This window comes from Crocodylus porosus, unplaced genomic scaffold (genome assembly GCF_001723895.1).
Source record: "Crocodylus porosus isolate Cpor-Errol unplaced genomic scaffold, CroPor_comp1, whole genome shotgun sequence".
Classification (NCBI taxonomy): domain Eukaryota; kingdom Metazoa; phylum Chordata; order Crocodylia; family Crocodylidae; genus Crocodylus; species Crocodylus porosus.
Genome location: NW_017728943.1, coordinates 7876654 through 7902575, shown reverse-complemented (window position 1 = coordinate 7902575; position 25922 = coordinate 7876654). Strand labels below are relative to the sequence as shown.

The 25922-nt window shown below is 44.7% G+C and overlaps 1 protein-coding gene across 3 annotated transcripts in view; it reads left to right on the top strand.

Moving 5' to 3' along the window:
- Positions 1 to 25922, top strand: part of CASP2 (caspase 2) — a 59250-nt gene that overhangs the window by 9612 nt on the left and 23716 nt on the right. For 2 of the 3 annotated variants that reach the window (XM_019548503.1, XM_019548502.1), the window contains exons 2-9: positions 1212 to 1379; positions 2161 to 2239; positions 7022 to 7116; positions 7926 to 8102; positions 20159 to 20287; positions 20527 to 20617; positions 25205 to 25354; positions 25517 to 25626. In XM_019548503.1, the coding sequence (XP_019404048.1) occupies positions 1212 to 1379; positions 2161 to 2239; positions 7022 to 7116; positions 7926 to 8102; positions 20159 to 20287; positions 20527 to 20617; positions 25205 to 25354; positions 25517 to 25626 (999 nt within the window). Of the gene's footprint in view, positions 1 to 1211; positions 1380 to 2160; positions 2240 to 7021; positions 7117 to 7925; positions 8103 to 20158; positions 20288 to 20526; positions 20618 to 20734; positions 20797 to 25204; positions 25355 to 25516; positions 25627 to 25922 lie in introns of those variants that run through there. The other variant, XM_019548504.1, reaches the window with a different exon arrangement.

The window sequence follows — 25922 nt, the reverse complement described above, 5'->3', positions numbered from 1 at the left end:
AGGCAATTATTGGAGTGTTCATAACCTGTTGTGGAGAGGACTTCCACCAGTCGTCTCGGGAAAAGTATGACAACACTTGTGGACGGCGCTCCGATGGGCTGGACGCTGTGATGAACCCTGTACCATTGTTCAAATGTTATCCGTACCCCTTTGGACTCGGTCTGTTGCCTAACCCGGCAACCGAGTTTTAGCCAATTAAGTTTACATAGGCCTCCCATAGTGGGACCGGGGAATGTACGGCCTGAGATGCCTAATAAACTTACTTTTGCTTAGAGGTATTTGTGGGGTCGGGGTGGGGGGGGGAAGGATAAGTCCTTGGTAAATCCAGATTAGAACTGGTCTGATAGATGCTGAGCTGGGTGTGAGGGTTGATTAGCCTTTGGAACACAGATTTCCCATCATGCAGTGCTCCCCTGTTCCTCTGATCCCAGAATTCACTGCAGTATCTGCTTCAGGTTTTCTGTTCTCCATCTCTCATGTAAATGAATGGTCATCTGGTCCCATCTCAGATGCAAATGAGACCTAGGGCAGTTGTTTCACTTTTGTCACCCTTATCTGGAGGGTTTGAGGTGTATGTCTTTCACTGCATCTTAATCAGTTTCTGTTTAGGTGTGGGGGGGTGATTCTTTGTGAGTCAGACAGTCTGTGTCCTGTGTCAGGGTTCCCCAAGAACATGGAGCTGACAGGCAACAGTCCCAAACACTCAGTTGATATGTCCCCAGTGGCCTTCCCTTCTCAAGGGAGACTTATAGTTTTTTTCACAATGGGCCAAGGCCCATGACCCTTGGCATATCGGATAGGCTTGTGTTACACGGTGGTAGAAAGTGGATGCTGAAACGGAGAGTGAACTGGGTAGGACCAGGACTTTTTCCATTGCTCTTCTCTCACTTGTAGCCTCTAGTATTTAAGATCTAGGACGTTTTGATTCAGAAGCTGTGCCCCTCACTCCCATGCTCGATAGCTACTGATACCCCTTCCCTCCAAGAATCTGTTCAATCTCTTTTTGAAATGTGGTTAAACTATCAGCTCTCTCAACATCTGGTGGCAGAGTTCCACACTTTTAAGCACATGCTGTGTGAAAAAGAACTTTCTTGTGATAGTTTTAAACTTACTACCTTCTTATTTCATTTTGCGACTCCTAGAACGAATCAAGAGAGATTTTGGTTGGCATATCTATTATTAAAGTTTGCTTGTTGGTTCTTTGCATCTAGACCAAAGCTGGGAGCTTCAGCCAAAATGTTGAGTTCCTCAGCCTTCTGCCCAAGAGGGGCCCCCAAGCCTTCTCAGCCTTCTGTGAAGCTCTGAGAGAAACCAGACAGGAGCATCTGGAGGAGATGCTCTTAAATGCCATACAACACTCGAGCAGCGGGTATGTAAAGGTAAGGAATGACGATTCTGAGTGACACGTGTTTAGAATTGGGTATGGGCACAAAGGAATGGATCTTCAACAGAAGGAAAATAAATTTTTTTGTAGGTTTTAGTGATGAGTAGAAATCTGGTGGTGATCTAAGGATAAAGGAGACAGAGTAGAGGAGATGAAAATTGGGCTTATTCCCTTCTTGCTACTCCATGATGAAGCATAAAGCCTCAAATAAATCTTTTTTGTCCAAATTTAATTTGAACTTTTTTACTATGTTGCAGATTTTCCTTGCTTCCCCCCACTCCCTCTTCCCTCTCCAAGGAAAACTAAATTTCTAAGTTTCTGACACTTAAACAGGAACAAAATGTTCTCCCATCAAAAAGTCTTTCACCTCTTACCTCCCCCCCCACCTCTCTTCCTTCTCTCCCCATAAGCAACTTATATATATTGTGATTAGTTAAAGGAAATGGTACCCCAAGTTTTCTCTCTCTTTATAAGCAATCTTAAAAGAAAGATTTAGGAGGTCCGATTGGGAAGGCATACAGCTGAGATTTAAAGATGGGTGGGGTGGGGAAATCTTCTAAGGAAAGTGGAACTTTGTGAAGTGGAATAAGGTGGGATCAGAGGTGCATGTGGAAAGGAAGAGATCTTGAATATAAAGAAAATATATTCTTTATATAAATCTTCCTGGTTTAAATTGGGATCTAAGTTACTTTATGTATGATTTCAAAATATCTACAACATAAATTAGCAAGTGTCATTTGCTGAGGACTGCATGCATTTTTCTTGTTTCTTTGCAGCGGGGCTATGATTATGACTCAAGTCTCCCATACCCGGTCTGTGAATCCTATCACTCATCAAAGAGACCACGCTGTATTGGTGAGTCTAGGTCGTTTCTTCAAGGATCAATGCAACCTGCCCATCTCTATCTTTTATTCTCTTGAAAAGCTTGTTTGTCTATTCCAATCATGCAGCTGATCCAAGAAAAAATATCAGCCACAAAAATCCTTGGTTCTCATTTTCTTGAATAGTCACTTTTTTCGTTTCTAGAAAGCAGTTCTTCCACCCACCATTGCCTGTCTAGCTTTCACCCACCCCACCCTCCAGTGTAGGCTGGGCAACCACAGACTGAGCTTCCTCCCCTTCTCCCCACTCCCATCTTGAAGACTGCACTGGAGGGAGGTGGGGGCAGGACTGCAGAGATGCAGCTGCTCAAGCCCCTAGACCCAAAAGCCAAGTGTCTATTGGGTTGTGGGGGGTGGACTGGGGGATTGTTGTAACTCATGGTGTTTCCTGTGAAGCAACATCAGCTACATTGGGGAGCTGCACGTCTGTCGGTGCCTTAAGGGATGGAATGTGGTCAGTTCATTGAGTCTAGAAACTGGAGGCAGAATTAGGATGAAAAGTGACAGGAAAACTAGTGGAAGAGGAAAGCAAACTGGCTGCTAGTTGGTTCTAAGCAGGGTTCAACAACTATAGCAAGAATACCATTTAAATAAAATGTTAACAGAAGAATTTAGAATGTAAAAGGTATTTTTTCCCTTTAAGATCTGTTGAAAATGAGGAGGCTGACAGTTGAGCTAAGAGGTACAAAGAGAACGTTTGTCATTATGCCACATGGCCTAACTTTAGAAGTGATTTGACAGTTAGGTGTTTCCAAACTATAAGGGGGGGGGCTTAAGAGTGAAGGAGGAAAAGGATTAAAGTTGGTAAAATAAACTATGTATTGGAGGACATGCATGTGCTATTCTGACTACATGATTTGTTGTTACTAAATTAAGACCCTTACAATGTAAAGTCACAGAAACACAAATTGTTGCCTTATTTATGATTTTCTATGATTCTATGAAATAACAATTTTTATTAATAAAAAAAATTACAGTGAAATCATAATCTATCTAGGAGCGTAACTAGAGATGGGTGAATGGGGGAGGTAGTGGAAAAAGAACAGCTGCCTCCACAGCTGTACAGTTGTGCTGGAAGCAAACCAGTGCTGCCACTAGGAAGTGTCTACTACCCAGGTGTCCCCCTGCCCTGTTGTTATCTGGTCCCTTTGCTTCCTTCTTATCTCCTTTTCTGTTTTAAATATGTAATTTATCACACAGCAAGGCCTTGAGGTGATAAAGTGTCCCATTAGGCATATTCATTAAAAAAGAAAAAAAAAAAGTGCAAGACTGGTGGAATTGGTGCTTTAATATAAGGGTTTTGGAGCCAACTACATTTTGTTTTGTGGGCCTGAAGTTTCTTATGTATTTCTATGTTCTTTGAAGTGCCAGTTCTTTTATTTATTAGATTTATATTGCAGTCTCCCCAGAAAAGGGTCATGGTGGCTTATAGTAGGGGAAAAATTATAAACGGATAAGATATTAAAATGTAATAGCATGTAATAAATCAAGCTACCATGATGGTCATGGCTGCTGCAAGTGATGTGGGCTGCCCCTGTGGTACATAGGAGATTAGAGAGGGGACAGGTAGTATTGGCAGATAGGGCAAGGAGCAGAAAGCAAACCAGCAGGTCTGGCATGGGAATCAGACTGGCACACGAGGATAGTGTGGGGCTAATTTGTGGCATGTCTGCTAAAAAGATCAGCCTCCACTGTAATAAGACTCTTCGACTAGAATCCCAAAAATGTATCCATCCTGCTTAAAAGTATGCTGAAATAAAAAGGTCTTGCTTCACTTCCAGAAGATGTCCAGGCTTGGGCTTTCAATGGGCTGCAAGGGGAGGGAATTCCAGTGCTAAGGGGCAACTATTGCGAATGGCCTTCCACATGTTAGTACTTGGCAGGAGGTTGCTCTCACTACCATGGGTATTGTGATGTAACATAAAGGATGTGGTAGTCCCTTAGGCATGTAGGGCATTTATACACATACAATTGTCTGCTCCAACATGCCGGAGATGTGGCACGTCAGAGCAGAATCAATTAATTGAGTTTGTTCTGCACACAAGCTGACATGCCCAGTGCTGCATTGCATCCATTTGTATAACTGGCAAAATGCATGTCAGTGCTGAGAAAATAGCAATGATGCACTTTTGAACTAAAACACCTTTGTTTTAGTTCAAAAGAGCGCCATCGCCATTTTCTCAGCACTGACATGCATTTTGCCATTTATACAAATGTATGTACCACAATGTCAGGTGCTTTTAAAAGCACCTGGTGCTACAGCGCAAGCATATGTACAAAAGGCCATAGCACCCAAGCTATTTAAGGTTTTATGGTTCAAAACTAGCACCTTGAATTGTGTCCAGAAGATTATTGGAAGCCATCGCAGACTTTGGAGCACAGCTTATCACAAGCTCACAAAATGATGCAGTGGAACCATATTGTTATGTGTCCCTGATAACTGCAGCATTTGGCAAGGTGGATGATTCCTGGTAATAGCTTGTGTGAAAATATTTGGACAGCCAGATAGATTATAATAATAGAAGTGGAAAGGCAGGAGAGGTCCCTTGTCAGATGTATGTCCTGTTCTCTCATCCCAATTTATAGTATAGTGTGTATTAGAGAATCTAACTGCCAGCTGTTAAAAATGTATCCTTCATCTCTTGGCGTACCTATCCTGCTGCACTCTTTAGTTGCCAGAAATCTTCCCAGTCCTTAGCAAGAACAGTTTTCTGACTTCTAGTTCCCAAGTCATTCATTATAGTGGCTTCTGGCAGTTAGTATAGAGACTGGGTAAGTGTGGTTAATTTGTGAGTGGTAGGGGTAATGGGCAGAACAGAACAGGATGCAGTTTAACAAAGATAAGTACAAAGTGCTGCACCTAGGGAGAAAGAATTGCCAACATGTACAGATTGGGAGATGACCCTCTCAGTAGCACAGCAGCAGAAAGGGATCTTGGAGTCATAGTGGATTTTAAGATGAATATGTAAAGCTAACTGCACGCTGTCATGCATTAGCAGGTGCATCACAAACAGATCTAAGAATGTGATACTTCTCCATGCAGCATTGGTAGGCGGCAGCTGGAGTACTGCGTCCAGTTTTGGGTGCTGCACTTCAAGAAAGATATGGATAACCTTGAGAGGGTCCAAAGGAGGACTACTTGTATGGTTAGGGGCCTGCAAGTAAGGCCTTAATGAGGAGACAGTGAGGGACCTGGACCTTTTCAGCCTCTGCAAGAAAAGACTGAGAGGGGATCTTGTGCCCATCTACAAATTCATCAGGGTGGGGCCAGCAAGGAACAGGAAATACTCTGTTAATCAGGGTGCCCCTTGGGGTAACTAGAAACAATGGCCACAAACTGACAGAGAGCAGATTTAGATTGGACATCAGGAACAACTTCTTCACGGTAAGGGTAATCAGAATCTGGAAGGGGCTTCCAAAGTAAGTGGTGCTCTCCCCTACTTTGGAGGTCTTTAAGAGGAGACTGGACAAGCACCTGGTTGGGGTCATCTGACCAGCTGTCTTTCCTTCCCAGGCAGCAGGTCAGACTCAATGATCTACTGAGGTCACTTCCAACCCTAAAAATCTATGAAATCTATTCAACTATTTTAAGGGTAAAAACAGCTTAGGATTTATCCTGGGGTCCTATAGATGATACAAGTCCATTGTCACACTTTAATGAGAGAACACTTGCTGGACAGTTGCAGCTAATTTGAGTTGATTGCCATTCAAACTGTAAAGATTGTCCCAGGCTTTTTAATGCAACACCTATATTTGTCTTTACCCAATGTGAGACAGTGGGGCATGTATGTCTGTAGGATTCCAGGATAAAAGGCTTTGTTTTCACCCTAAGCATTTTCAAACTTTTAAAAGTGTTCAAGCAGCTTTCTGGAAACCTGTAGTCATGAATGGTGTATACACCCAGTGGCTGGGGGGCATGGCTGTGGCGGCAGGAGCCTGGTGGTGTTGAGCGGGGAGCTCCCACAGATGCCACTGGCACTGTCATGGGGGTGGCAAGCACCGACCACCCGCAGGCACTGTTGGCAGTGGCCAGGGGCAATTGGTGACTGCCTTTTTGCAGGAGGTGTACGTGTACTTGCATGCACCCCCTATGTGTCACCCTTGCCTGTAGTGAATATAAGTTTAAGAAAGATATCTAAGCCAAGAAAATATTGAAAAGAATTAGCTTGCTAATTATGAATGTTCCACATCAGTTTTGAAAAGGCTGGTCTCCATGGAGATGCTAGGGCGGGTATGGCCAGGCAGCGACAGCATGGGGCCGTGGCCTGGGGTAGAGCTGTGATCCGCTGTCAGGTCTAGTAATCTGCCACTTAAGGAGTTGTGTTGAGCTGTTGCAGGCAGGGGGTGCCGACCCAGCCCTCAGCAGCTCACCAAAACTCTGTATGTCGCCCTCCAGCCTAAATAAGTGCCCACCCCTGTCTTAACTGAACCCAACAGTTTCAGCACCTAAATATTTTTTCAGTTTGCCTTTGCTCACCTGTGTTTCTAAACTTGAATAATTAACAGACTCTGCATGAGTGTAAAAACTGAAGGAAGGGCAAACATCCTGGCTCTCCATAGTAAACAGAAGGAAAAAGTAGTAATTTTTATTAATTGGATCACCAGATGTGACCTGAGTACCCAAAAGTGGTCTGGCTTTAGGGTGTTAAAATGAATGAAACTTACTGAATGTGGTCCTTCTATAAATGTTTGTTTGGGACTTGAATAATACCTTATGGTAAGTGTTTGTTTGCTCACCTGTATATTTCTTGCACAGAGCCATTGGAACATTCCCTTGATAATGGAGATGGTCCCCCTTACCCTCAAGTGAGGGCCTGCACTCCAGAATTTTATCGGACTCATCAGCGCTTGGTGAGTGTTTATAAGGATGGAAGAGAGGGATTCTCATTCACGAGAGGTGGGATGTTTGAATAGGTGAGCGGAAGAGAAACCATTTCACTACTAAGTTTAGTGGCAGAGGAGGAAGTGGCAAACTACTTTTCTGGGATGTGGGTATATATTCTGCCAGATATTCTCAGGTGTTGCCAGATGTTTCAGGTGTTTTTCTTGATGTGAATCTTACTAGTGGGGTCAGAAAACTCTAGATCAGGGTCAACTATTGTTGCAGACTTAAGCCTCTAGTTTTGTTCATCAGGAATGTCTTCAGACAGGTCTTCCAGTCTTCTTCTCTTTTCCTTCAATTATCTCAGAATGTGGGCGGAATGTGTAGGCAGAGCAATAGTGCAGAACATTGTCCTTGCTCACATATACATTCCTCAAATAAGTTTAAGATTTTGGGGCTCCCCGTTCTTGCTTACTCATTCATTTATCAGTCTTGGTTGCTTTGGTTCTCTCTCAGGTGGACAAGAGGCAACAGCTCCTTAGATGAGTGAGAATCGAGTCAGGATTATTTACGAATCTTGTGAGAGAAGTAATGGACATTCCTAATCCTCTGCTGTGATCAGTTTGTATTTAGACACCCGTCACCTAAACTGTGTAGTCATTCCCATGAAGAGCGTTCCTAAGTTGTGAGGGTTTTTTCTCTGTATTACCATTTCTTTTGCACCTCAAAAGTTTTGCACGCTTAAATAAAATAATAATAATAATTGGTACTCTCATTGTGGTAGTCTCAGCCTGTGTAGGGAAGGAAGTACAATGTGTGTCCCTTCTCTCCTTCACAGGCATACAAGTTAACATCAGACCCCCGGGGCCTAGCGCTTGTACTCAGCAATGTGCATTTCAATGGTGAGAAAGACCTGGAGTTCCGTTCAGGTGGTGACGTTGACTGTGCTGCTCTGGAGAAGCTCTTTGAGTGCCTTGGGTATAAGGTGGCTGTTCATCATGATCAAAGTGCACAGGTAAATAGGAGGTCCCTGGTCTAAAAGTGGGGCTGGGAATTTATAGCTATTCTAGAATAGCAGAATCATAGGTTTGGAAGGGACCTCAACTGCCGTGTAGTCCAACTCACTGCATTAATGCAGGATGTATTATTTGTATGTTATTCAAGACAAATGTTTATTCAGCCTCTTGAAAACTTGCATTAAAGGAGATTCAACAATTTGCTTGAGTAGTTTACTTCACTTTCCTATTGTCTTGACAGTAAAGGAGTTTATTCCGGGATTTAATCTAAATCCTATGTTGCCAGACAGCAAGACTTACAATAGTGAGTGTAAAACTACAGCAAGTGAGAAGAGTAATTCTTCTTCTTTACAGTGTCCTTTCAAATATTTAAAAACCACTGTTATATACTGCTTTAATCTCCTTTTCTCCAAAGTAAGTATTACTTGTTCTCAACCTTTCCTTGTATGGCTTATGCTCCAACCCCTTCATATTTGTTCACCTCTGGATCCTCTCCTGTTTCTTGATTATCCTTTTAAAAATACAGATGCTGGGGCAGCACATGCTGCTCATTGGGGCCTAATCATTGTCAAATAGTGGTACTATTTTCTCTCACCTTCAAGTGCTTTTGTTAATGCAGCCCAAAATTTTACATTTCCTGTTTTGTTGACTTCATCGCTTTGGATGTGAAGGATTGATGCTGTGTGTGAGAACAAGAGTTTTCACTCTGCAGGGGGCTGGGCCAGATGATCTGTAAATTCCCTTCCAGCCCCTAACATATATGAAATTATAAAACTTTGCTGGCTTATGATAAGCTGTCATCCACCAAAGCCCCTGGATCCTTCTAGGCAGCGAGCCTCCTTAGCCAGTTATCTCCCATTCTGAATCTGTGCATTTGGTTGGGTTTTTTTTTCTCTTTTAGATGTAACAGCTTATGTTTGTCTTTGAATCATAGGAAAGTAGAGCTGGTAGGGGCCTCTTCTAGCCCGTCCTCTTGCTTCAGGCAGGATTATTCCTATCTCAGCCATTCTATACAAGTGTCTATCTGGCCTATTCCATGAAAAACTGTACGAACAGCTCTTGTGGAATTACTAGATAATTTCTGAAAAACAAGAACACCTTAACTTGGCATAGGCAAAGCAGAGGCAGAGATACTGTCTGTGTGTCCTGCCGCTGCAAGGATGGGAAGCAGTTTGTTAAAATGAATTTGAAAGATCCAAGGAAGAGGACCATACCTTCTCCCCTAACAGAGGAAAGCAACCCCTCCCTCCAATCCATGCCAGTATAACCATGGTGTATATTTTCTTCCATGATTCTGAGTATGGCAGTCAGTCTGACCCTGAAGGGAAGAGCAAAGACCTAGTTCTTAAATCCCAGAGGAACATCGACATACCTTGGTTAAAATCCCCTGGCCTTGGCTTCCAATTGCCACTTAATATTTCTGACACCTTGGACCATAACCTTGTCATGGTGGAGAAGCTTGTGTTCCAACGACCTTTAGAGCCATGTAGTCTTGAGTCTTGTACTCCGGATAGGGTCTCCCCTGGCAAACAGATCTGAGGTTTGGTCCCAGACTAAGCATGATCCAAACTCCTGAAGACCCCAATGGCAAAACAGGTATACTTGAAGACCTGCTGGTTCTCTGTGGTTGTGTAGGCGGATGGGGGTTGCAGTGGGACAGGGGTCTCTGGTTGTCTTGGATATCCTTGCCACTGGGTTCATGGCTCTTTCCTGTCAAGTTCGTTTGGCTGTTGCTTGTGCTCTGGCTTTCGCACGTTAAAAGATGTCACGTGCAAACCTGCCAGGGATGTTAACGTCTCCCACAAACCAAGCCCTGCAACAACGGATGAATGGTGGTGGAGACAGGAACAGTGATTTCTGCGAGTCCCTAGTCACAAATCTGCATATAGGTAGCAGTCTTGTGATGGTCATTTTGCACTTACTGAGACAGAAGTACATTTCAGCAGCTGCAGCCATGACTGAGCAGTCCTCTTTAAGATCCCTTGTGCTCACCCTGAACAGGGAAGGGAGTAGAAAAGGTGCCCTAAACATAGGCTGTCTCAAACCTCCCCTGGCTGGACTGCAGCATTCTGTGCAATCGCTCTACTTGTGGCTGAAACCAACAAAATAAAGTCCTGAAGTTCACCACACGGCATGTCCGCACTCTTGTGGATTCCCTGAGTAGCGAGTGTCCTGAAAGAAGAGCCGGCATAGTAACTAGAGAACATGGAAGATATGACATCAGTATTACTACCCTAAATGGGACCCGCTGGGCAGATGAAGGCCAGCTGAAAGAAGACGGAAGTGGGTACACCTTTTTTAGAAAGGAAAGTCACCTGAACAGAGGCTTATTTATGTGGTTGGCTTTGCCATCAAGAACAAGATTCAGTCAGCTTTTAGAGCTCCCGTTAATGAATGCTTTGTGACTCTCTGTCTCAAGCTCAGTAACAACCAGTATGCTACGGTAATCAATGCATACGCCCTCGCACTTGACGGTGAAGAAGTCAACAAGTAACAGTTCTACTGTGGTCTTGACACAGTCCTGACTGCCACTGCCAGAGAAGACAAGCTCATCCTCATGGGTAACTTCATTGCAAGAGTTCAGTGACACTAAACTCTGGAGTGTCATCATGGGAAAGACCGTGTAGGGGAAGTCCACTCCAGTGATATCCTCCTCCTTGGCAAATGTGCAGAGCATGATTTGCTCATCATGAATTCAATCTTCAGACAGAGTAACAAGTATAAGACTACTTGGAAACATTCACGCTCCAATCACTAGCACTTTCTTGGCTACATTATTCTCAGAGCTTGTGATCGTATTGATGTCCGTATCACCTAAGTTTTGAGAGGTGCAGATGAGTGCTGGACGGACTACCGCTTAGTCGGATCAATCATGGGCATGCAGCTTGTACCACAGCACTGTAAACAACTGAAAGGAATGCAGAAAAGTTTTAACATCAGGGCATTCCAAGACCACGCTATATGTGAAGCTCTTCAGCAACACCTTACTGAGAGGCTGCAGTGGCCTTTAAAGCTGGTGGAACCAGGAGCAGCACAGTGGCAGAAAGGGATCTTGGAGTCATTGTCAACTCCAAGATGAATACGAGTCATCAGTGTGATGAAGTAATTAGCAGAGCTAACTGCACTTTGTCATGCATCCGTAGGTGCATCATGAAGAGATCCAAGGAGGTGATGCTCCCCCTCTATGCAGCACTGGTCAGGCCGCAGCTAGGAGTACTGTGCCCAGTTCTGGCCGTCGCAATTCAAGAAGGATCTGGACACCCTTGAGAGGGTCCAGAGGAGGGCCACTCATATGGTTAGAGGCCAGCAGGGAAGGCCTTATGAGGAAAGGTTGAGGGACCTGGACCTTTTCAGCATCCACAAGAGAAGGCTGAGAGGTGAATTTGTATACTGCCACATATCCCCAGTGGGGGGCAGCAGAGACTAGGAGATGCTCTGTTTACCAGAGCACCCTTTTGGAATAACCAGGAACAATGGCCACAAGCTGATAGAGTAGATTTAGGTTGAACATCAGGAAGAACTTCACGGTTAGGGTTGCCAGAATCTGGAACAGGCTTCCAAGGGAGGTGGTGCTCTCCCCTACCTTGGGGATCTTCTTCAAGAGGAGACTGGACAAGCACCTGGCTGGGGTCACATGACCCCAGCACTTTTTCCTGCCACTGGCAGGGGATTGGACTCAATGATCCTTTGAGGTCCCTTCCAACCCTAACATCTCTGAAAAATTTCACCAACTTCTCATCAAAATATGGTTTAATGAGGAAGTTCTACCTGATTTAAAGAATGCCAATGTTGTGACCATCTTCAAGAAAGGGGACAAACAAGTCAGTGTGTGGGGAACTACCAAGGCATTGCCCTCCACTCCATTGCCAGGAAGATTCTTACTCTCATCCTTCTGAATTTCTTCCTCCCCCTGCTGAAGCAGTCCTTTCAGAATCCCAGTGTGGCTTTAGACCATCATGGGTACCACCTACATGATTTCTGTTGCATGACAGATCCAGGAGAAATGTAGAAAGCAACACCAGGAGCTGTTTATAACAATAATTGACCTAACCAAGGCCTTTAACTCAATCAGATGTGAAGCCTTAGGGAAGGTGCTGGCTAGGTTTGATTGTCCACTGAAGTTCATCAGTGTTCTCAGGCTACTTCATGATGGGATGATGGCCAGTCCTTTGCAATGGATCAGAGACTTACCAGCTGTACTGGTGTCAAGCAGGGCTGCGTCACTGCCTCTACCCTTTCCTCCATCTGTCTTGCTGTGATTTGACATTCTCATCTGTGACCGCCTTCCTCCAAGAATTGGGGTTGAGTATTGAATGTATGGTCAGCTTTTCAACTTGCAACGTCTTCACAGAAAAATGAAAGTTGCCAAGACTGGCATCACTAACCTTCAGTATGCTGATGACTGTTATCCCCGTGCACACTGAGACCAATCTGCAGTTCACCCTTGACCTTTTCTCAGGTGCCTATCACAGCCTGGGATTCTCCCTTAACATTATGAATACCAATATGCTCCATCAGCTTACCCCAGAACAAGCTGTCCCCTTGCCCCCACAAATTACCATTGGTGGAGAACCCCTGGAAAACATTGAGCACTTCCCATACGTTGACAGTTTTTCCTCTTCCAGTCAGTCTGAACGTAGAAATCGAACATATGATTCACTGTGCTAGTGTATCCTTTGGAAAGTTGTTTCACTGCCTTTGAGATCTGCAGTTGGAAACTTATGATCTTGGTCTCAGTGTAGTGTTTATCCCTGCACTCCTCTATGGGTGTGAGATATGGATGACCTATCAAAGCCATCTTAAGCACCTGGAATGGTTTCATCAGTGTTGCCTCAGGAAGATCCTTCACATTAGATGGGAAGTCTACTGCACCAATGCTAGCATCCTCCCTGCAGCTAACAAAACCAGCATTGAGGCAAAGATCATGATACAGAAATACCACTGGGCTGGCTGCTGTGTGCAGATGGCTGACACGCTCGTCTTCCGAAGCAAAGTCATCTTCTCTTAATTTGGTCCTGGTAAGAGGACCATCAGAGGGCAGAGGAAATCCTACAAGGACGCCCTGAAAGCATACCTTAAGAAGGGTGGCATCAACCCTACAAATTGGGAAGTGCTGGCTGGTAACAGGTCTCAATGTTGCTGTACCATACATAAAGCTACAACCCACTTCAAAGAGAAGAGTCTTGTTCAGGATGCCAAGTAATGGTAGAGGAAGAAGGAAAGCGCACAACATCCAGGCGAACAGCTGTGGGTCGTTGTTGTCGTCCGTGTCTCTCTCCCCACCCCCCCTTCATATCTGTGGATATGCAAAGCACAGATTGGACTCCTCATCCACCTTAAAACTCGCCAGTAATCCCCTCCTGGCAGACGTCATCCCCATATCAAAGCATTGCCGATTATTGATATTGATGATTTCTGATGCCTGTAGGAGGAGAGAAAAATCCTTCCAGGCCCGTGTGGCAACCAGAAAAGCCAAGAAGCGTGGCAAAACCAGATCCAGTTTTATAACCAAGGCATTTGTGGAGCTGTTTCATTCTTCAGTGTCTACCTGCTCTGCACTGCAGAGCTCTTATGATCTCCAAGTGATACATGTATGATTGTCTTCTGCACTTCCACTGTTCCCCTCCGCAACACACTCCAGGCATTGTTATTTCTAGATCATCCCTGACCACACTTATCCAACCTCTTCTTGAACACCTCCAGTGATGGAGAGTCTGCCACTTCTCCAGGCAGTCTATTCCATTGCCTCACCGTTGTAACACTGAAGAAGTTTCCTGATACCCAGTCTAAACTTACTTAGCTGCAACTTCAAGCCATTGCTGTGTGCCCTATCCTCTGCAGTGAGAGAGAAGAATGTTCTCCCTCTTTATGGCAGCCTTTCAGATATTTGAAGGTTGCTATTGTTTCCTCCTAAGAGCCTTTTCTGAAAGTTAAACGTGCTTATTTCCCTCTAACCTTTTGTATGGCTTGCTTCCAAGCCCTTTATTGTTTTTGTTGCTTGCCTTGGACCCTCTCTAACTTTCCACATCTTTGTAAAAATGTGGAACCCAAAACTGTACACAGTACTTGTATTCAGTGCTGGTTAGACCTCATCTACACTGGCACTAGTGGTTTGATATCGCTTTGGAAAACCCCTGCCTCCTTGGACTCTGGGGCAAGGCCTTCTAGATCCTACCCTTCCCCACGTCTCTGGCCCCCTTGGAGAGCCACTTTTATAGCTTAGCTCCTAGAGAACGGACTTCAGTGCTTTGCACCTGAAGTCTCATATAGCAAAGCAGGCAGCTCTTCTTGGGCAAAGTCCCACTCACATAAACAGCTCTGACTGTTCTCCCTCAAGACACGCACACCTTAATTTGGAAGCCTACCAATGCTTCAATCACTATAATAAGATAAATGCTAAATACCTATAAATGTTGGTGTTTGATTTTGGGTTTTTTGTCATGGAAAATCAAAGCTCTCCTTGCTCCCTTTATTCACCAGGATGCGTCTGTCCCCAGCCCCTGCTTTGTGGTGCTGAGCAGCCCCAATTATTCCGGTGCCCTACCCATGCCATTGCCCCTCATTCCCAAGACGCAGCCCCCCAGCCCTGCTGATGCCCCTCACTCTAAGCCACAGTGCCCTGCCCCCTCCCACCCTGCTGCCAGGCCCACAGGGGGCCCCCAGCTGCCAGAGCTATGGAGTGTGTGGTGGGGGGGCAGTTAGGAGGCTGGAGGTTGGCCCTGTGGATCTGGTGAGGGTCATGCTGCCTGGTGGGGGAGTGGGGTGGAGCCTGCATGTTATGCTGGAAGGGGTGTGTGGGTGGGGGCTGGAGGAGTGTGGAGTGGTCTGTGGGTATTCTTGGGGAATCCAGGAAGGATCCCGATGCTGGGACCCAGCCTTGCCAAGGGTAGGGCTGGACAGGTAGTTTCTCTTACCTGTGTGGAGGGTGGTAGTGGTGATGGCTGCAGTGTGACAGGTCCAGGAGTGCTGAGGCTAGCAGGGTGCTGCCTCTAGTCTCCAGCGATCACCCTGTCCCATGCTGCGGGCTGCCTTGTCTCTAGGCATGCTGCCTCATCCCACTGTGGCTTGGGCTGGGGTTGGAGGTGCTGCCCAGCTGTTGCAGTGGTGGCTTCTAGCAGCAGTAACTTGATGTGAGAACTCATGCTGAGCTGCTGCATTCCAGGCCAGAAACCCTTGGGGCAGAGTTGGGGGCTGGGGCTGCTGCCCAGCTGTAGCAGTGACGGCAAGTCCCAGCAGTGGCAGCTTGGGGCTCCCGATGGCAGTGGCAGCACAGAGTCTGCTGTTCCAGCCAGGTTGCAGCTCCATACCCCACACCCGTCATAAATGTAGGGGTGGCATGTGCCCCCTCCCCATTCCCCTCTCCCAACGTGTTGCCAGTGGCTGTGCCTAAACCGCATCTGCCGTTGCGGGGATCCCTGATGGCACAGGGTCTGTTTGAGCTTCCCAGAGCTTGGCCCCTGATGGCCTGGACCAGCCCCACACCATCAGGCCCCCTCCCCCAATGGCACAGGAGTGGGCTGGGCATCCCAGAGCTTGGCATATGGCCCTGACTGTATTGGGCCAGTCTAGGCCATCGGGGGCCAAGCTCTGGTGAATCTGGACCAGCTCTGCATCATCAGGGCAGGGGCCAAGCTCCAGAAAGCCCCACATACCCCCTGCCCCACACAGGAGGGCTGGGAACGCTCTGGTAGGGTGGAATGCGGGGGGTAGGGGCTATGGGTTGGGAATGAGGAGCACCCCTGACTTGCTGCCTCCTGCCCCATCTGAACTGAGGCAGGGTCTTGCCCTGGGCTACTGTGACACTGCACCCCTCTTCCATACCTCAGTGTCCTGGATGGTTGTCCTCACTGTCCACCCATAAGGCCAGCTCTGCCTGCATGCAGATCTTGCCATGCTGGCGGTGGCAGGGCAGGGGGGTGCGAGTCATGCTGGCAGGGCTGTGATTTGGGAGTGAGGGGCACCAGCATAGCAGGACTGGTCATTGCCACAAAGCAGCAGAGGGGACAGCTTCAGCTGGACCGAATTTGCTTTTTTTTTTTAAGCGGAGAAAACCAGGATCCTTGGCCATGATACATTGTGGCACAGCTCATCCCTGTCATTTGGAGACTTTTTCCACCCTGGGCCAAAGCCCTATCTTCACTTAGAGGTCTAATTTGGACTGACACTAACCCATTTTTCCCCAGTATACAAGTCAGTCAGGGAACTGGGGCATACAACATTACTGTAACAACAAACTATTTAAACCAGAAATATCACCAGCAAAATACCATGATCTGTCACACTCTAGGGTAACAACAAGCAAACATAGTTTTTATGGGGAACAGCTGAGGCATGGTTAAATCTCATGTTCTGCCTCAGCTTTGCTGAACCCAGTGGCCCTGTGAGCTGGATCTGGTCTCTGAGTGGGAGATTAGTGACAAGCAACTCAGCTTGGCACATTCCTTTCCCTGCCCTGTGAGGTGTTGCGGATACCATCTGTATCCAGGGGTGGATCCAGGAGGGGTACACTGGTGCAGTTTTATGCCCTGCCCCCTTTTGAATCCTGCTGCACCCAAGTTTAAAACCAGCTTCCTAGCAGTGGCAGCATCAGCAGTCTCTCTGTTCAGACAGTGTTAGGAGTGTAAATTGAGTTCATGCTGGGTTTTTGGTTGTGGTTGTGTTGGTCTAAGGACATAGGCAGGCAAGGTTCTTTGAGTAGATGTGATATCTTCTACTAGACCAACTGAGTAATTGGAAAAAATTTCTTGGCAAGCTTTTGGGCACAGTCACCTTCTTCAGGCATTAGGGATTCTCTCTTGTTGTCAGACTCCAAGAAATGAGAGAAGCTAAAAGTGTGGCAGGATGTCAGTGAAAATGTAAATATGTAGAAATTAGAAGACTTAAGGTAAAGCAGAGAGGGAAGGGGAAGAAAGCAGGGGAAAAGAAAATAGCAGGAGATCAGGAAAACAGGACTGAGAGAAGTTCGAAGTGTGAGAGGCTGTAGTGAAAATATAGGTAAAAAGGAGAAAGAAAAGGTAAAGTGGGAGAGAGGAAGAAGAAAGCAGGGGAAAAGAAAGGCTAAAGGGGAATATTACAAAATAAGAAAGAGGTTCTCAAGAAGGAAATAGTGGTAAATCAGGGAGACAAAGGGCAGAAAAGTGGGGGACAGGAGAAGAGGAGGAAGAAAAGAATGTAAGAGGTGCTGTCAGGGTACCTGGTGAATCACATGTTAGGCAGGTTGTAATGTGTCATAAAACCAATGTCTGTATTGAGTCCATGATTTTTTGTATCCAATAGATTTATGAAGTGAAGTTTGTAGGCTTGTCTACAGAAGGTGTTTTGTAAGTTCCCTTTGAGGATTAGAACTGAGAAATCGGAGAGGGAGTGATTGTCCTGTGGGAAGTATGCCCCGACAGGTAGTTTTATGACGCATTTAAAACCTTTCTTTTCCCCCGCTTTCTTCCCCTTCTCCACTGCTTTACCTTTTGTTTCTCCTTTCTACCCATGTATATTTTCACTACATCCTCTCACACTCTGAACTTCTCTCAGTCCTGTTTTCACTGACAACCTCTTTTCTACAGTATATTTTATCACTGCAGTGTCTCCCTTCAGCCTTTTTTTCTTTTCCCCTTCCTCCTCCCCGCTCTGCTTTACCTCTCTGCTTTACCTTTTGTCTTTCTAATTTTTACTTATTTACATTTTCACTGCCACCCTGCCACACTTTTAGCTTCTCTTATTTCTCGGAGTCTGAGAACAGCAGAGAATCCCTACTTCTGAAGAAGGGTGACTGTGCCAGAAAGCTTGCCAGCTGACTTCCTGCCCTTTGGGCAGAGGGCTGGACTCGATGATCTCCTGAGGTCCCTTCCAGCCCTAATGTCTATGAAATCTATGAAATCTTTTTCAACTACTCAGTTGGTCTAATAAAAGATATCACATCTACTCAAAGAACAATTAAATTCATGGCTCATTAAAATCTACCTGATTTCCTTCTGAACTCTTCACTCCACAGGTGTAAATTGCCCTCTCTCCTTTTAAATGGTCTTGATGTTCCACTAATGTTCTTCTGCAATTCAGTTGTCTGCTAGCTACTCCCTGTAATATAGCTCCTGTTTCACAGCCCTGCAGGCTGTTTTTGACTCATTCCAATAAACGTAGACTGAAGCAAAAACAAGTATTAAACTGAATAATATAGCCTTAGGCACTTAGCATGTTGCAAAGCTGCTACTTTCTTTTTACCTGAAAAAAAGCATGAGTTGTGTTTTATGGGATGATAAACCATACCAACTTGTACCCCCCACTTTTTCAAAATCTTAGGTCTGCCTGTGTCTATAGCCCTCCATGCCCCCATCTTCTTCCTTTCTTCCTCTCCTCCCTTTTTGACATTGTCCTGTCCTTGAGGGGAGTGATCACCTGCAGCACCCCCAGATTTCTACTCTAAAAGGTTGAGCACCACTGCTGTACTGTATCTGCAGTACCTTTTCCTCTATTTTCATCATCTTCTGTGATGAGAGTTAAACCAGAGCATCTTCATTTTGGATGTAACAGTCTAAATAGATTTAATTTATTTTCACTTACTGCAAGGTAATTGCAGGTTCAGAAATATCATATGCCTGAAGGGGAGCTAGGGGGAGCAAACTTACTATCAAGTACTCTACACCGTAACTGTGCTTGTGTTGACTGTGCTGCCCTGTGCTGAGTGGAAAAATAAACTGGGGCAACTTAAATATGTCCCTGTCAATGTAGAGGGCCCCAGTTTAATTCTCACCATGGGTTTAAGAGCAGGCAGAAGCAGCAGTTACCATGGAGCAGGTAGAGTGTGGCAAGTCCCCGCCCTGTTAATTGTGGGCACACAAACAGTGGCGAACATGTGCATGACGTTGCATAGATTATCTGACTATAGGTGAGGTTAGGACCAGTACTAATTTGGGAACTGCTGTCTTAGGCTGCAGACAGACTTGTATGTTTCAGGTAACCGGTGTATGAGTGTATGCCTCCGGTAGGTCAGTCTTCCAGGCATCCCTCAGTGCAGTGTTCCTTTTGCCCTCTTCCTCCCCCTTCCCTCTGCCTTCTCCCCTCCCAAATCAAGGTTTCTGTTTTCCAGCCCCCAGTTCCCATGTACTTCCCTCTGTTTGTTGTCCCATTTCCAGCAGGGAGGGTGATGCCCTAGGAGAATGGATGTGGAAGAGTGCTTGCTGACATCGGCTTCCCTCCCCTCCCCAAACCTCCCCTCACCTCCATGCCAGGAGCAGAGGCTCAGCCCCCCTCAAGAGACTGGGGCTACAGAGCTGCACTTGACAGCTCCCCACCTGCTTTGTTTGAAACCCTTTTAAACTTCAAAATGTTTTCTGCCCTGCACCCTTCAAGGCTTACAAAATCCTGGCTTCCTAAATTCCTACCTTATGCTTTTGGCATTGCATTTTTGTGTGCCAAGAAACTTGTGGTAGACATGCCTCCCTTTGCAAATTTGTTCTCTGTTCCTAATTCAGTAAGAGTCCTCTTCCACTCTGAATTGGAACAAAGTTCTGCAAGCTGAATGGGTGCTATTGTACTGCTTCCATAATCTTTATGAGAAATCTTAAGGGCTTATCTGCTAATGATTACTAAAGATCTATCACAAATAGTTACACCATGTCCCTTACCATAGTATCTAAGTACCAGTGATTAATATAGCATTTAGAGTTTGAGCTTCTCTACTGTTGTGGCCAGACATCAGTTTAGGTAAAAGTATTCTGTCAGCCAAAAATTTCCTGTCTGGTATGGCTATGGAATTATTCGCTGCTTTTCCTGAGTCCTGCTGAGTATACTCAAATGGATTTTGTGTCCCAGTATTTGGGACCTTGCTACTTTCTCAGCCACCTTCCCCCCCCCCCTTTCCCCTTGATGCAAGGTAATAACAATATTTTGTTCTTAAAATGCAAAACACTTCTTTCTCTTTTCCTCCTCCCCCCAGTTTGGTTTATGATTTGCTTGGCTTTCCCCTCAGTGTCTGGGCCTTGCTGCCTACCATTTCTGTCCCCCCCTTTTCCTTGATGCACATGTGGCTTTTAGTATCACTGAGTGTATTTTCTTTCCTCAGGAGATGCAGGAGACATTACAGAAATTTTCTCAGAAGCCAACTCACCAGGAAGTGGATTCCTGCATTGTAGCCCTACTCTCGCATGGTGTGGAGGGTGGGGTCTATGGAGTCGATGGCAAATTACTGCAGGTACTTCCCTTCATTCTGAATGAACCCTTGATATCTGGCTTTGGGAAGCTGCACTGAGAAGGAAGCATTGGGCAGGGTGGGAGCATTTGCAAAGAGGTTTGAAGCTCCTGTCATACTGGAGGAGTCTCATGTAAGAGACATGGAAATAGGGAGAGTGAATGGAAGATGTGAGGTTAGGAGGATGTGATATTAGGATAGTATTGAAGGGGGAAACTACTAAGCTTTCTTTTCTTTCTTAGTTGCAGGAAGTTTTCAGGCTCTTTGACAATGCGAACTGCCCAAACCTCCAGAATAAGCCCAAAATGTTCTTTATTCAGGCCTGTCGGGGAGGTAAGTGATGCCAGGGATGCGGAGGGCTAAGTACTTGACACCCCATGAAGGCTGACTTTCACATGCATACACCCTTGCACCCAACTTCCTGTCAACTCTCCTCTTTGCTTCTCTCAGGTGTAAGCGGAACCCACATTCATCTCCCTCTGCCTTGCTGCTGCCACAGCCTCTGTTGCTCTGTAAGTGTCTTTCACTCTGCATGGGGTGTGTACATTGAATCACAGACCCCACAGCACCATGGGAATGGGGAGCTCTATCATGTCCTGCCCCAGCTTCTGGCTTTCTCTTGTCCTAACTTTTTTACTGGCTTCCAGACTCACACCTGTCTCTGGAGCACTTTCCTTTCACCACTCACACTTGTTGTCTTCTCTTGGGACCTATTTTTCCATTTCCTTTTAACCTTGTAGTTCTCCTTCTTTCTCCATATCGCACTTTATCTCCATGCTATTTATCCTTTGTCGTCTTTGAAACTCTAACATGGTTGTACAGTATGTAGATTTACTTCTGCCTAACCCATTCATTATAAATGCTTGCTTCTTTTTTGGCACTGCTGCTGTGACAAAACAGCTTTTCTAAGCCATCTGTTATGCAAGCTGTTTTTCTGTGTTGGAGCCTGAAATATCTATCCATTCTAGTTTCTGTAAGCAACTGTGAAGGAGGGGTAGCTTCCTCACAAGTTTTCCACTTGTACTAAATATTTGTGGATTTTACTTGGGCAAAAAAGTGCATTTTATTGAGCTGGTTTTGAGTTGGTTAAGTATGTAATTGAAATTTAGAAAAATGTTAATCTCTGAAAAAACTTAGACTTCACTGGTTTTAAAATACATGTATGGGAGACTGTGAGGACTTGATTTGATTATTGTAGCACTTGTGCAGAATATTTACAGTAAGAGTTTTTGCGTAAATGTAGCTTTCCCCATTACCAACAGGTGCTCCTAAAAGTAAAAATGCAGCTTGGCAGTCTGCGAATGAATTTAAAAGCATGTACAGTATTTATACTGTATGGCAAAATCCTGAAGGTTCTCTTATTTTACTTAATCTTTCTTTCTCTGTCTCTTTGCTCTTGCTTGAGGAAATGTAAAGTTGGTCGGATTAGTGCATTTACAGCAGACGAGAGTGAAATCTGAGTGATCAAAAAATAAAAGCATTTTAGTCTGTGTAACTCCTCTTTTTCTGGCTCTCTTTGGCATTGTAAGCATCCGTTTAACAGTTGGAAGAAAGGTCAGCATCAGTTTAAATCAGGGTGTTAAACTCGCTTGAGGCCCTGGGCTGGATTCAGACTCAGTGGCTACTATAGCCAGGGCAGTAGCAGGAGCTCACGGTCCAGTAGGGAAGGGAGTGGGAGAGGTGCAATGTCCAGTAGTAGCTGGAACACAGAGCCCGGCAGGGGCAGCAAGAGTGTATGGGACCAAGTTCATTACTCAGCTAAAGTGTCCAACTTCCAGTGCCCTCTGGTAGCCCAGTAGTTTGGATAAAGAGGCTCCATGGGCTATATTTTTGACATCCCTAGTTTTAATTATGTGTTAACTGGGCTGCAGAAAAATATGCTCTTTAACAGCTTCACAGAACTGGAGTGTATTAGAGGTTGCATCTATCTGCATTGCCACATTTGGAATCAGAGAGAAATTTTACCCCATGTGGTCAGATTGGCATAGACTCTTTGTGGGTTTTGTCATCCTTGGTAACAGTGGGGTATAGTCTTATTCCTTGGCTCTCTTAAGCATAGTTCAGATGTCTCAAAGAGAAGGTGGAACTAGATCCAGCCCTACTTTTCTATGATTCTATAATTCTATTTTTTAAGGACTTAAATACATTTGTATAAGCAAATTGTCTTAAACAATAATTAAAAGCAGAACAGCAGAGCCCCTAGAAGATAAATTTTTCAAATAAATACTGTCTTGCTCTTCTGTTACAATTTTTGAACATGTCATTAAGGTAGTGGATAGGGTGAAGTTGATTAATATAATTTATTTAGACCTTCAAACAGCCTTTTACCAAGGTCTGCCACAAAATACTATGAATCTGTTTCAAGGTGAGAGGCAAAGTCTTGTGGATCAAAAACAGCTTTGCAGACAGGAACAAAGTACACTGGTCAATTTTTTTCATAGAAAAATTACAGTTGGAAGGAACTTCAGGAAGTAATCTGGTCCAGCTCCCTGTTCAAGGCAAGATTTTCTCCGTCTAACCCATATCATCCAAGTACTTATCTAACCTGCTATTAAAAACTTCCAAGGATGGAGATACCACGTGCTAATAGGGTAAGAATAGGAGCTTCAAGGTTTTGTCCAAAGTTTTGTGTTGAATATGGTAATAATTTGGAAAAGGGTGAGAAGTGAGGCAGTTGGCAAAAGGTGCAAACAACGCCTTTTAACACCTAGTTAATTTAGTTGGGACCAGAGAGAACCAAACAAACTGGGTGAATAGGCAAGTGACTTGACGCCAAATGACATTTCATGTTGGTAAATGCATAAAAGTGTATCTGGAGGGGAAAATATAAATTAAGTGCATCCTGCATGGTTCTAAATTAACTATATGCATTAAAGGAACTTTTGTTTAATATGCATTCGTGGTCAAAAAGCAAATGAGATAGTAGTCTGTATAAGGAATAGAGTGAAAAAATTATGGATAATATTGTAGTGTTGAAGTGAAGGTCCAGGAAATTTAGAGGCAAAGATTTTAGTGGGTCATATGTTTTAATGGACCAATAGAACAGTTAAGTTAAGCTAAGACAAGATTTCAAATGCAGTGTATTTTTCTTCAGGACATCTTCTTCCTTGTCTGTTGTATTATAATGACTTGCAGTAAATCAGTGATAAATGTGATATGTGCAGTACTGGTCACTGTCCAAAAGACGCTCCAAAATGAGAGTGATGGAATGAACAAGGGCTTGAAAAAGTGCTTGGGAGGAATTAAAAAGATGCGTTTTGTTACTTCAAAAATAAGTCTAGAAAAGGAACAGGATAAATATATGTACAATAATAGTTGGGACAAGCTAGAGTAAGAAATTGTCTCCCAGTCTCACCACAACATAAGACAAAGGGCGCGATGACACAAAGATAAAAAATTTGAGACCAAATGAGGAATGTTTATTTTTCATGCATGACAAGACTACTACTCATTGTTATTGGAAGATTTTTTTTTCCAGTCACCAGGAACTTGGATTAATATGGAGATTGTACAGTTACTGATACCGGGAATTATTCAAAGCCATCATAACGGTGCTAATTGTAGAAAGGCTATTAAATGTCATTTTAGGGTTTAAGGTAATTGCTAAATATTAGCAGCTGGCATGAAAATTTCATGTAGGGGGCAGAGCATCCTCATTTGCCAACCTCAGAGTCCTTGCCTCTTCTTTGAAGCATTTGGTATTGGCCACAGTCGGGTATGGGACTAGGTGGACATCAGACTGATCCAAATTACAGAAACAGACTGTCATTCTAAAATTCCTGCCAGTGAAATTTGTAAAATAGAAAAAAGCAAAAGCCATGGAAACTTCTGGGAAAGAGAACCAAGTCTCCCTACATATAAAGAACTTTAAAAATCCCCCACGTTTTTCTTCTTTGGCCATCACGTTTAGTTGGGGGGGGGAATACTTCGAGTAGGTGGCTTCAAGTATACAAGTTCTTACGGAGCTGATTCAGGGTAGCGAGCAGTATATTAGTTCTTTCTGGCATCTGTGGTGCATATAAACCTGAAGTGCTCAACCCCTGGCCTGTGGGCTAGATCTCATCCCTGGTGCAGTGACATTTGGCTCATAGGACTTCCCACAAGTCTGGAAATTTGGCAGCAAGGGAGCAGTACCACTGCTCCCCCACTTTCAAATTTCTGGACCTCTGAGAAGCCCCATGCCCTGTGCTCTGCATTGGGCATCCAATCCCAGTGTGCAGGGGCTGTGTTGGGCCCCAGGGCCCTGTCCCAGTGTGCAGTGGCCAGCTGAACGCCTGAGGGCCCATGGGGTTTCCTTTGGCCTGTAGACCAGCCCCAGACCACTTACCTGGCCTGTGGGGCAAAAAAGCTTGAGCATCACTTATCTCAACTGAATTTTAAAAAATTAAAATCTAATTTCTGTTGTTTGGATAGACAACCTGTGTAAAACCAATGCCGAAATTCCCGATTTGCATCTATAGATGGATTTCATTTCAGACCCATCAACCTTATAAACTTTTAACAGAAACATGTTGTTCTGGGATTGAGGGCAGGAGTTAAGGTTTTGATTACAATTTGAACACTCTAGCCTAAGTGCTCTCTACTGTACTATGTAGACAGTAAATAAGATATTATTATCAGGAGTAATCTAAAACTACGGTTTTAGTGAGTGCCATATTGCAGCAGTTAAAATTTGCTTAAACTACAAATCAAATGAGGAGCATTTGAATATTGTAACAAAGCTATTTCCATATGAGATTTAAAGAGCCAGGTACAGAAGGCCTCTGTTGTAGAGGAATATCCTTTTTGCGCCAGCAGCTGAGAGATTGGGTCTTGGACAAAGAACATTGCTACTAGTTTGGCTCTGGGAGTGCTGGGAGGTTGAAAAACATGGTTGAGAGTGACTTATTTCTCAACTTTTGTTTTTTTCCCCCTTTCCAGATGAGACTGACCGGGGAGTGGATCAAAGGGATGGGAAAGAACGCTCTGATTCTCCAGGCTATGAGGAAAGTGATGCAAACAAGGAGGAGAATCCCCGGTTGCGTTTGCCCACATGCTCTGACATGATTTGCGGATACGCCTGTTTGAAAGGTATGGGGATAAGCCTGTGATGTTGTCAACTGCTTGCAGGTGCTTGATGCCAACCTTTGAGCTCCTGTAGGCTTTCTCTGTGCATCTGCTAGTGTTTCTCTTATCCTGAATTCTCCATGTTGTCCAGTTTTAACCTTGAGCTGATACCTTTTCTATTCTCAGGCACAGCTGCCATGCGGAACACCAAGCGTGGATCGTGGTATATTGAGGCTCTCACCTCTGTATTTGCTGAGGATTCCCATAATACTCATGTGGCTGACATGCTGGTGAAGGTGAGCTGAGGCACCTTTCTTCCCCTCTTTCATATATGCCTGGTTTCTGCAATTCCTTATGCTTCTTGATGGTTTAGGAGCTATGCTACACACTAAACAGATATTTATACTGGAGGTGTCAAACTCACTAGGCCAGATATAGGCCTCAGTACTCCTCCTAGGCCAGATCTGCAGGACTGGTAGCAGATAATAGGAGTTCAGTTCCCAAAATCTATCTTATTGCATACCCCCTTCCAGATTTACCAGCTACCTGTGTACCCCTACTAGCATATGTTTTAACCCCTTAAATGACAATT